At 34.1% G+C, this 13,022-nt stretch overlaps 1 protein-coding gene across 4 annotated transcripts in view; it reads left to right on the forward strand.

Annotated features, from left to right (window-relative positions):
* The window catches only part of Ccdc85a (coiled-coil domain containing 85A), a 185,204-nt gene that overhangs the window by 148,286 nt on the left and 23,896 nt on the right, over positions 1-13,022 (forward strand). For all 4 annotated transcript variants that reach the window (XM_010615878.3, XM_033764123.1, XM_033764125.1 and 1 more), the window contains exon 3: positions 455-531. In XM_010615878.3, the coding sequence (XP_010614180.1) occupies positions 455-531 (77 nt within the window). The remainder of the gene's footprint in view (positions 1-454; positions 532-13,022) is intronic.

Raw genomic sequence — 13,022 nt, forward strand, 5'->3', positions numbered from 1 at the left:
TCGGTGGAAAAATGAAAGGAACTAAATACTTGGGATTTTTTCCTTATTTTTACTATGGCTCTCTCAGAGTTTAATTTGTTTATAGAGCACATTTCAAAAAAAAATCTCGTGTATAGGACAAATTGAAAATACAAAATACACAAAATGAGAAAACAGGGATGAATGTGTATGAGATGCCTAATGTTCTGAGGGCTGGTTAGCTGTAAAAGCTTGAAATCTCATCTAGAAATTTCTCTAATACTTCTTATTACTGTATAATTGTCCAAAACTGCTTGTAGTTTCAGTGGCTTCTGTTCAAGTTTCTCTAGGGAGAATCTTTCTTCCTTTTTTTAAAAAAAGTAATGGACAAACTAGTTGCGTAGGTTGATTTAAACACATCAAGCCAAGAAAAATCCTGACAGTGTACCAAACAAGATCTGTGTGGATAATGTGAGTTCTTTCTTTTTAATTTTAGAATCAACATTGTCCTATGTTAGGCAGCTGGAGGCAAGAGTAAGACAGCTGGAAGAAGAAAATCGCATGCTGCCCCAGGTGGGTGACTTCCAGAAGCTCATAGCTAGTCAGTGTCATGTGAATCGTAGCTTTTTTTTTTTTTAATTTAAAGTCTCAATTACATGTTCTTTAAATGCTAGATATCATTTTATAAACAGCCATTCATCTCGTAGAATGTGATTATGTTCTATGATGGCCATAAGATGATCCAGATTTCTAAGTAGTATGCTAAAGTTTATCGATGTCTGACATAAGAACATGAACTAATTTTAGGAAGAAGAAGAAAAAATAAAGATAAATGGAAAATAAAGACATTTTGATGGAACTAGTCATATGTGCTATGTCTACAGTTTGTGGATAACAAGGAAAGGACTCACTCAAAGCTAAACTTTACTCATGTATAAGCTAAGTAAAGCAGATATTTTAAAGGTTTCATATATTAATTAAATTAATACCTACTAAAATTTCTTTTTGTCGTGTGATTGATTGAATTCTTATACAACATAGCAATGATAGTAATTAACAGTTTTTACTTGGGGACCCCTTTTATTTTTTTCTTATGAATGCAAAGTGGTACTTCTGGAATATTTAATGTCTTGCCATATATTTCACTAACAAAATTATTTCTCTGGGCTGTTAAATTTACAAGAATGATGTTAATCTTCTGAGGTGGTGGCTTTCAGAAAGTAATTTGTTGAGAAATTGCACAAATCTACTGATTCTAGGTGGTTAGTTTACATTACAGGCATGAAGATGACAATGCAATTTAAGATTTTTATGAAATAGTTTTCTAAGCAATTAATCACTATCATTCTTTTTTTTCATTAAGTTTATAGATACTTTTTAGGTATACAGTGCAGTATTCATCATTGGGATCTTGTACCTTTACATAATGTATCTTGGTTCTTATTTTTTCACCATACTCCTGCCCTCCCTTCACCCTCTCCTCCCTTCCCTATTTACAAAGACATCAGCATTCTTTCTGTATTCTCTTGTAAGTGACTAAAGGAAAATTACTGCTCAAGTAACTAATAAACAGTAATTTAAATAGAAAGATAAATGCATTATATTTCAAGAGAAGAAGTTTAAATATTTCTTCAAAGACTTTTTAGAAAGACATTTTAATTCTTTTTAGTCTTATTTTGTTTTTAAGGTCTTTCTGCTCACTGATGATGATCTGGGATATTATGTACTATGGAAAAATGCCTTTTTTGTCTCTCCTCAGTTGGACAAATAAAAATCACGAGATTAATGGATCTATTTATCTTCCTTTTCACACTGTATGAATGTGTGTTAAAATTTATAATCACAGAAGAGATTATTTGTGTATAAAATAAAGTACTACTGGTAGAGGTTTTTTTTTTTCCTTGTATTAGATTCAGAGTTGGATTATTCTAGGGCTCTTGATTGAAAACATCCAACTTGTTTCCTGTTTCAAAGATTAAAAAAATACAGATTATTATACATGTTTACACCATTTTTTCATGCAGCTGAGTGTGTAAAGGATTAAAAAGTAGAAAATAGTAATAAATCATTTTTTGTCTCCCTTGAATAGGAACCAAGGCTCACACCAAACATTAAAATACTAGCATACATGACATCTTATTTAAAAAGAGGTACAACAAATGTTAAAAAAATTACAAGATTGATTTTTAAAAATCTATAAGTTAATGTCACAATTGTTGAAGGAAAATCAGAAGAGCCCTCCACTGTACTTGATATATATGTATATTGAAATACATTGTCCTTGGATAGTTGAGAGTAGGAGAGATTAAGCAACTTCTCCAGTTAATATGTTCAGCATATTCTTTTAAATTTCTTGCTATCTTTCCTTCATTTTTTTTTCCTCTGAGAAGTGGATAGGAACAATTGAATATAAAATGCTATTTGTGTGTGGGATATACTATTATTTTATGTATCATGACAAAATAAAAAAAGATGCTGTCAGTTATACCATGTCAGATTTTTGCTGATTTTTGAGATGTTAAAAATGAGAAAACAATGTTTTAGATTTAAATGGGTAGTTACATGTCAAAGTTCTTTAATAGAAAGAAAATCCACTATTGTATGTGGTTTTCTTTTTCTGTTTGTTTTTGTTTTTGGTGCCAGGGATCAAACTCAGGACCTTTGTGCTTACAAAGGTAGGCACAGGTGCCACTGAGTCAAATCCCTGGCCCGAAAATCCATTATTCTAAACACACTATTGGATATACACAAAAAATACAATAGATCTCAGTTCAAAACAGTATTTTTGTTAAATTTTATGTCAGAGATTATTGTCTTGATGTAGAGCTAAAATAGATATGATAGATCTACTAGTTGTAACTTCTGTAAGTACAAGCTGTCATGATCACAGATGGTAGATGAGCCCCAGGGTTCAACAAAAGAAGAGGGTCTCAGAGCAAAATGAGAATCATGTGAAGGGAATCCTCATGGAAGATTGAAACTTGTTCTGGAGAGCACTAAGGCTTATACAATTTATTCTTAAATGTCACTGGCACTATTACAAATATGTCTGAAGAGATTTCCTTGCAGAAACTGTTTCTGACTGCATGATGTTAGCTGATTTGCAAGGTCAATTCAAAGCAAAATGCTGACATTCCTGCATAAATTAATCTCAATAATTGAACACTTGAGCTTTAATTATAAGAACTTGCCACTCTATCTTGATTAGAAGACAGTTCTTTTAATACCCAAGTTTATAAAAGTGTGTCCATTTGTCTTTGGATAAACAGGAATAGGAATAAGAATCCTGCTTGTCAAATATCTTTTATGGCTGTGGCCAGATTCTTTACTGAGAATTTAGAGTTTAGGCTTCTTACGTAGAGCATTGATCTGCAGGAAGAAATCTTATTTTTAATGCTTATTTTTATTCTTTGTATAAAATTGTGTGTAATGATAGAAAATCATGATTTTTCCCTTGCAATATACATATATGGACAATAAGGTCATAATTCCACCTACCATGGTATAACTATTCTGTGCAAAATGGAATACCCACTTATCCCTGCTTTATAGTCTCAGTAGTTCCAGCATGATTTAAAAGTCCAAGTTAAAGTCTTTTCTGAGCGTCAGGGCAAACTTTTAGCTCTGAACCTCTGAAAAAAAATAATAAGTAAATTATCTAATCTCATGGTACAATGACATGAGGTGAACATTTCCATTCCAAAAGGGAAGAATAGGGGACAGAAAAAAAACAGGAGGACCAAAGAAAGACTAAAACTCAGAAGGGTAAACATTAATTCTTTTTTCTTTCTTCCTTTCTTCTTCTTCTGCTTCTTCTTCTTCTTCTTCTTCTTTTTTTTTTTTTTTTTTTTTTTTTTTTTTTTTTTTTGGTAGTACCTGGGATCAAACTGTGGTCCTTGTGCTTGCAAGGTGGTGGAACCACTGAGCTAAATCCCTGGACTCAAACATTGATTTTTATAATCCCTTGTCTGTCTTCTGGTGCGCATGGTGGTAAAAAATGAGATCCAGAGTGTTAGGGTAGCACTATTCCTATGACTTCGCTGGTTAAAACTCATATTGCCTCTCTCTTAGGCCAGCTCTGTTCGTATCCTTTAACTTTCTTGGGGAGCTGTTACATTTCCTGATATCTCTCTCTGGGGTCTCCACTGCAGCCTCAGTTTCAGTCTCACATCTTCATGCAATGCCCTCTCTGGGGCTCCTTGCCTGGACTCCCAAGCCTTTTAAATCTTGCTGGAAGCCTCCCCAATGCATTCTTAATGCCTGGGAAACCAGCATTAGATGGATTACACTAAGACCTGATGTCAGTAGAAGCAGTAACCAGGTCTCCTTGGACCGAGGCTGCAGTGGCCTCTGAGTTCTTGGGTGAGTAGAGTGAAATGAGTCATTGGTAACCAATTCCCTATGCTACACTTATTGACTAGGAGGTCCTAGGGACTCTTCTTAAATGAAAAGTTTACATTTTGTATCCTTAAGCTTGTGATGGGTGGCATCTTGTTAATTTCTGAGTTACCCTGAAGGTATGTTTCTTTTTATTCCTATACAATGTACTTTTTTACTTTTTTAGCTAGTCTCTTTACTAGTCATGTCTCCTTTGGCCCTAACTTTATGTAGAGTTCCTTTTGAGTTGAAATTTAAGTATTTAAAGTTTTTCTCCTCTGTTTTTTGCCCTTGATGCTCACTATAAATCTAACTAAAAGTAGTCAGCAGTACCCATGCCACAGCCTGAATTTTGGGTTGCCTTGAAATGTCTTCTGTGAGATTATTAAGTCCATTGCCCTTAAACAGTCTCTTGCAAAGAATTTATCACCAGAGTATGACATGCATGGCAGTGAGTTCACTTTTCAAATTAAATCTTAGGAACCAGTCTTTTTATTTTCTGTTACTGTCAGCGTTCTGGTCCTCTGAGCTCCAATGAAAATCACTCATCAGCCTCTGCTTAGAACACTGTATACTTTTTCCAATCTAATTCTCTATTATTTTCCAAACTACTCCCATAAACCAGTTCCAAAGGCTTCTGAATCACCTGGTCACATATAGTTACAGCAACAACCCTACTCTTGGTACCAGTTTTCTGTATGTCTGCTTTCCCAACGCTGGGTAACAATACTTGACATATACAACCTAAAGGAGAACTTGTTTAATTTGGCTCATGTTTTCAGAGGATTAGTCCATGGTTGGCTGGTTCCAAGGAAGTAACACCCTGGTAGAAGTACATGGTGGAGCAAAGCTTCGTGGTGCCCAGGAAGCAGAGCAGGGGAACAACACAAGAGAGGAAGGGAGACAGAGCACAGATACAGTACCCGGTGTCACACATCTATGACCCACCTAGACACACACAGAAATATGCTTTACTAATCTGCTGGCTGGTTCCAATGCCAATCAAGTTGACAGTTAAACATAACTGCCACATCTCTCATATCATTTGATACCATTAATATGATTCGGAGTATGTTGCTAAATACATATTCCTCTTATTGCCATATTTATTTTTCAAAACACTTATCTTTAAAACTAACATCAGCTCTGCTTAGGTATGTGAAATTTGTTAGACATTCATTCTTGCCTTAAGGAAAATGTTGTATTTAACTTAAAACAATAGTATCTATCACAAATGAAAACAAAAGTACATTTTACAGGCTTCTTTTCTCCTAGATCTATTTCCAAATCATTTTAGTAGCATAAAATTTTATTATATACTCAAAAATATTCATATTTGTAGGGAAAATTCATGAGTGACAAAACATGGCCTTTCAGAGTGAGCTAGAGGTAAACAGGGGTCAGGTAGTTACACAGGCGCTTTTCAAATTGAATTGTGAAAATTGAATGTTTGTTTATCCCAAAGTAAAAAAAACTTGTTTAGATCTTTTTGTTCATTCCGTTGCCTTTTTCTTAGTAATCACAGGATTTATTAATCCAGTGATTAATATAGTAGATAGAATATTTTTGTGCTACATCTGCAGTGAAGAATTCTATTCAAATATAAAATACGTTTAAATGGTAATATAGAGTATCTGATGACTTTGTTATGACATAATGCTGCACTTTGAAGATATCAGTGACCATTCCGGTATAACTCTGAGGTGAAATATTATTTTTAACTATTCCCACTTACTGTGCATTGATTTACAATCTCAAAATGATTTTGCATCATGAAGATGGCTGGAGCCATGAAGCAAGCAATTTGCTGTGACTCCAAAGTCAATTAAGTACATTTGTTAAAAGTCCTATTGGGAAATCTGTTCCCTTTGATTAAATGCTCTGGCACCAACAGCTAGCTGCTTTGCAAGTCCTATATGTGATTTGTGCCTCTAAGTCCCTTTTTGAAACAAACCATCCACCTCTTAGAACCAACATTTTACAGGCACCTTAGCACCTTACAGAATCTGTAAAAGCACCACCAGATCTGCTGGTTGTTACCTGCTTGCCCTTCCTCGGTTCATCAGACATGTTTGAGAGACCTGGTGAGTGGTGTGCCCACTGAGGGGGCTCCTTGCAACGAGCGTTACTATTTCTGTGTGCTAGCACACAGAGAAGAGTCTAATTTTAGGAAGGGGAATGAAAAAAATTTCCTCTCATGTAATTTGGTTACCTTGTGGCCTCACAATATAATCTTTCAGTGCCTTGGGAAAGAGGCAGGGCTGTTTCCAGAGCAGTTTCTGAACAAAGGAAAAGAACCTGTCATCTTTGCCAGAGTGCTGAGAAGAATACACAGGCGCCAAGGAAATTGAGCTTCTCAATTCCATGGCAACACAGCCTCAGTCCAGCATTTCTCATCTATGAAGCCCTCCCTCACCTCTCCTGGATGCTTATGCAGACGTTAGCAGCATGCTGGGCAGAGATGGGCGGATTCTCTCTGACGCATACATTCCCCTCATGCACTTTCTCTTTTGTGCAGTGGTAATATTTGCTTACTGTTTTTGCCTCATTCCCCTTTTCATATTTTCTGACTTTGTAAATTTAGCTTTGTTTCATTTATTTATTTATTTATTTATTTATTTATTTATTTATTTATTTATTGTCATGTAGGACCATAAATGTATGGCTCTTTTAGGGTTGGACTTGCTCTGGAAAAATAGTAACTACTGCACACACACACACACACACACAAAAAAAAAAATCCCACAAAATAACATTTTAAGGGAAGCTTAAAATAAATGGTTATATTTTTCAGTTGTTATTTGTGTGAAAATTACCATTCTGCTATCCTGAGAAATAACAAGTCGTAGGATTATGATTACTTTTTTCATGAATATTAGCCCTGATTATGTCACATAGCATGGGTAGAATCAAGATACTACTGATAGGAAAAAAATTAGGTAAATCTGTTAAATATTGGTCGCTTCTGGACTCATATTTGAGAAAAATGCACTTCAACAAATGAATAGTGCTTGTGGATGATTTGTACAATTAAAATAATGAAAAACTCTTTTATGGGTAGTTCAGTTGAGCTTTCAGGAGACAGATGGGAGCTAAACAGGTGGTGTGCATGTATTGGAACAGAAGAAAAATAAAGATAGTAAATTAATAGGGAAAAATAATGCTAGATAAACTGAGTAAATGGGCACTGGATTAAAGGAAAACCTAAATGTCTATTAGAGAATATTTCAGAGTAAAATTTGTAGAAAAATTGTCTAATTAGCATGAAGATTTTCTAAGTGATAGTCTTTATAACATTTTTCTGCCATCCCCTCATGCTTAAAGTTTCATGTTTGTAAATCTCTTATATGTCATAAGAAATCCTCTTTCTAATGAGAGAATATAGGCGAAATAAAAATACAACAAGAAAATACGGTTATACTACTCACTATATTTTAACTCATAGAATTACTGAATTTAGCAGTCAGTCACTCACTGAATTACTAAGGGCTGTTAACAACCATTTATATTTAGCAGTGTTGTCTTTTTAATTATACTGGTGCATCATAGTTCTTTCTGTTGATAAGGCACATTAAAGTGTTTTTTTTTTGTTTGTAATAGCCATAAAAATACAACATTTTTAACCTGTCCTTGGAAGAATTTGCCAAAAAAATTATGGGATCCTATTCAGCATTGAGCTTTGCTGCATACTCATATTAACTAGGGGCTGGGGAGTTAGCTTAGTGGTTCTACTGCCTGCCTTGCAAGTGCAAGGACACGATTTAGATCCCTGGTACCAAAAACAACCAAGCAAACATACTCAAGTAGGATCATAGATATTTGAATGAAAAGAAATACTAAAGAGTATTTGGACAAAATTTGAGATGTAACTATAAGAACATAATATTGCTTTATAATAGTAGAAATGCTTTTCTACTGTTTTTCTTTGCCCAAAAATCCAAAAGAAAGCAAAAAATAAAATGTTAACATGAATCTTTTCATTTCTAATACATAAGGTAACCAACTCATAGTAGAAAATAATGTATAATTTTGATTTGAGAATTTAATTAATTTAATTTTCTGTGATTACCATAAAATATAGATATCACAAAAGCAGTAAATTATGAATAATGGCTTTGTGGAAGATCATAAAAGGGCTGTGATTCTCACTTGATCGTTATTTCCTGCTGCAGTTTGTTCCCTCTGACTGATGGAACAGAAGTGTCTAAAACAAGCTGTTCTATTCTTTCTGCTGCTACTGACCTTTCCTCTAATGAGACTTAAGCCTTTTTCATCTAAAAGTCTTATATTTCTAATTTCTGTCTTATTACAGCTTGAACAAGTCAATATTCCTTATAAAATAATACTTCGGAAATTAAAGTTGGTGCCTCTTAATAATTGGTAATTATGTATCCTTTAGATGAAAAGTAGACAAGTATAATTAGGCAACATTTATATTACCTAAATATAACCACAATATACATATACATGTAAGATAATCAAATATCTATATCCTTTAGGAAAATAAGACATTTTAAGTATCTGAATTTCTTTTTCATTTGAGGCATACTTTAAAAACTGTCATTGTATGAAAGTTAAGGAAATCTTATCTGTTGTATTTAGAAAGCTGAGTTATATATAGTCAGTGGTGACATTGGATTCTGTTAAAAGAGGCATTATGAACTTGCTGAAAGGGTGTGGAAGAGGGATTTGCAAGAACTAAATCTTGGCTTGGGTCTGTCCTTAATAAACTGCTAAACTAGAAAGACACTCTTAATCTCCCTGTGCCTTATATATCTCACCATAGGTGATGTTGAAGGTTTTATTCCATTCTGCAGATCCATAATTCTTTATCTGTAGAAAATTTGTGTTTATGTATGATATATATGTAAAATAATTGTGTCCTTTTTTGATACTAAAATTTCTTAAAATTTAAAATGTTACACCATTCTGTTTACGTCACCTTAGGTTATTCAGTCTCATGGCATTGTAAATTAATAAAATGTAATCAGCTATTAAATCTTTAAATAACAGGAGTCATAGATATGTATGTTTGAGGTGCATTTCACATCAACTACAAATTTAGTAGGTTAACATACTAGTCTGAGTGGTGTTAGCTTATGTGTATTTTGAGAGAGTGCAATCCCATTAATGTTTAATTCTTTGTATGAATAAAATATAATAAATATAAATATATTAGTTTTCCCTTACTTTAAATGAATTTGATAAGTGCTTGTGGATTCATTCTTGTTAAGTACAAAGGCCTCACTTTCTTCATTTCTAACCATAGTTCCTTTTACCATGAACATATTAAGTCTGAAGACATAAAAAAGCTTGGATCTATGTCTTATATTCTTGTAAAGTTATTAGGCTCCAGACTGAATGGCTGTGTTTTAAAGAATAGAGAAGTTGGTGCAGACTGTTAGTTCTGCCAGGTGTGGAGGAGGCCCTAGGAAATGCAGGGGTTGTCAGCACAGCCACCATGGAAGGTCATCTCCCTAGTGACGCAGAACTTCTTGCTCCACTGTGGGGACCAGAGAATCCTTCAAGCACTGCTGAGCTGTACTTTAAAACCAGTTTGCAAATTGATGTATTTCAAAGAGAGTCCCAAATTGTGAGCAATCTGTTTAGTCTTAGAAACTGCAGAATTATTTGTATTATTGTTTGAGATGAAAATTCCTTTAAAAATTGGTACAAATGATACTTAAATACACCTGGAATTAAGGAAATTTTCTTCTGGGCAGCAAAACAAATATATTTTTAAAAAATCACACTTGAAATATATCAAAAGATTGCAAATGCATATAATAAATAAGGATTTGACATTTTACAGAGGGAATTTTATAAATCAGCATGAACGAGAATGCCAATCAAGGAAATATAAGAAAATCAACTTTTATTTACTTGTAACTTATAATCAAACAATATATACTTTTTATTTAAAGATGTAGCATACTTCATAAATTCAACTCTAGGATAAGATAAAATAAATTACTATGGAAACAGACAACAAAGACATGAGGTATCACACATTAGATTTTTGCAGGGTAGCTGGACTGAGGAGAATAATAGAAGAGAATCAGCATATAAATCTAAGTCAGCTATACTTTTTATACACAGAAGTAACAATATGTGAAGAACTAAAATGTTTGTTTCAAAGGCCATCTGATATATTGGATTCATTCTGTAGATTAAAGAATCTAGAATAATAGAGAACAAGAAATAGAGCCTTTCTTTAGGCTTATGACAATGAACACATATTTAAAACTCACTAGGATTATGCACTAAAACGAATATAAAAATACATGTAACAAAGTACTAAGGCAATAATGTATTCACATCAATGTGATGGTAACACTGAGCATTTTCTATGGTTAAAGTCCTTTTGATTCATGAATCATTAGGCATCATTTGTACCCACAAGAAAATGAATACTTTATGTAGAACTGAAAGGTGTCTTATCATACTCTTGTGCCTGATTATGATAAATGTGTCAAGATCAAGATTTTGAGCCAGATACATTTTTAAATGAATAAATTGAGCTGGAGCAGATTTTATGAGCTCCCATAGATCAAAAGTTTAATACAGGCAGTTTCCTTAACTGAGAGACTCCTTGCCAATAAAACCTAGCTTTCATGAAAGCATAGGAGTCACTGTCTTCCCAAGAGACCATTTAGCAAGCCCAGTCTTAAGTCTCTAAATTCCTTCCTTGACGGAGACCCTGAGTTGCCATCACCAGTCATCATCTGTAGAACTTATTGACAAGTTTGTTTTACTGGCTAAGGAATAATATATAAAACAGGATTTGGGTGAAAACAGAAATAGAAAGTAAATGGGGATTTTCTCAAACAAAATGATACATTTCAAAACACAAAGTTGTTAAAGCTGCTTTTGTCTAAAGTCATCTGTATTTTAACTGGAGCTTGTGTTAATGTTTGGCACTCCATTACTTATGAGGCACCCCAAAGCATAAGGATCCATCATTCCCACACAACTTAACCATGACTGAATTTACTGGATTGTGATTTATTTTTGAGTGTCCATTTTATATTTTCTACTTCTGAGATCTCTATGTTATAGATATTAAATTTCCTTGCATATGAAAATATTTAAATAAAAAATATCTCCCTTTGACATTAAAACACACCTGCCTTGGGTATCAAATAGCTGATATATTTTGGCTAAGAGCTAGCTTTTTAAAATGGCTTCCATCTGGTCCTGAGTTTATTAGTTATTTATTATCAGGCAGACACTAGAACTCCTGCTTTGTGGATTGTTCTGTAATGAATGAGAGGCATATTAGGTCATAAGAAGACAGTACCAATTCCTTTATTTTATTGTGTTACATTTGAGTCAGATTTATATTTCTTCTGTAATATGTATATTTATCTGTCCAATCTTTATGCTAATATAACTGCGGCCTAACAATAGCTAGATAAATAAAACTTACAAAACTAGTCTAAGGACTTTAAGGGAGTTAGCTGTCTCCTTTTTGTTTTTCTTTTTCCTCTTAAAAAATGATTCAAAAAATTGTTTCTATACCACGAACCGATGAAAGAAACTATAAAAATCTTGAAGAAGACAATTCTGAAATCTGGCTGCATTATTTGTGTGTCTCAACTAATCACTCACTCTTGAAATCACAAATACCTGAGGGGAACTGATTTTCATGATGTAATGTGGAGTCTGCAGACAAAGGCTCTTCAGAGGGAAGGAGTGGACCAAATGGACACAAATGGAGTGATTTTAAAGGAACGATTTTGAAAAGACTGCCCTTTGACCAATAGAAATTATTCCTTCCCACCTCCATTTCCTGGGTTGGCCCTAGAACCCTGTGGTAAAGAGATATTTTTTCCCCCTGTGTTTGGAGCCTGGAACAAAGTAGAACCCAGTAAGGGTGAGGGGACTTCTCAATTGAGAGAATTCTGGAGCACTGAAGAGTTCCAGCTGTAGGAGCCATGAAAATGGCAAAAATATCACTGGAGAAAGTGGTGAAGAGCCAAAGTCAGATTCAAGGATGCTGCAACTTAGAAACCCAGAGGTCTAGAAAATAGTGAATGAAACTGTGTACTTCAGAGGGCAGTAGCTCCCATAAGTAGGCTCGGAGTGGCTGAGCCAATGGAGAACACTGTCATCATGTCTATGACCCCAATATGGCCTAAGCCCAAGAAAAAACAGTCTATTATTTATTAATGTTACACTTAACAAAGGTAAGTGGATAGTTTCTAAAAATATTCCATTGCTTATGGGCATGGAAATGCAGTATTTTGTAAACTTTCTAGAATAAACTCTTAAAATAATCCTTAAACCTTACCAAGCCTCAACTGAATGCCCTCAAGTAATAAAGCCATTAAGCTAAAACCTATCGCTTATTTAATAGGCCTTTCCTTTATGCTGCTTCTCATTAGCATCGTATGTTAACATGGTAGGAGGTTATACAGTCTCAGTGGCACTTTCTGTCAAAGGTAATTTATGAGTTCATTGTCAGTGTAAAAGCTACACTGATAATTGCCTCACAGTGCATCTCCTGTAATATCACCAGTAAAGACAACTGTACACAGTACTCTTTCCAGTAAGTGTTTGGTATTTATTTTCTTCATTAGTATAAGTTTCTTTGTCTTGTTGGTCCTAAACATGCCCCAAGTGGTCAATCTTGGGATGGGAAATGTGCTGTGATTGAACCAAACAAGTGGAAGTTTTTGGTTGAA

The sequence above is a fragment of the Fukomys damarensis genome, unplaced genomic scaffold (genome assembly GCF_012274545.1).
Source record: "Fukomys damarensis isolate Sample0158 unplaced genomic scaffold, DMR_v1.0_HiC HiC_scaffold_2, whole genome shotgun sequence".
Classification (NCBI taxonomy): domain Eukaryota; kingdom Metazoa; phylum Chordata; class Mammalia; order Rodentia; family Bathyergidae; genus Fukomys; species Fukomys damarensis.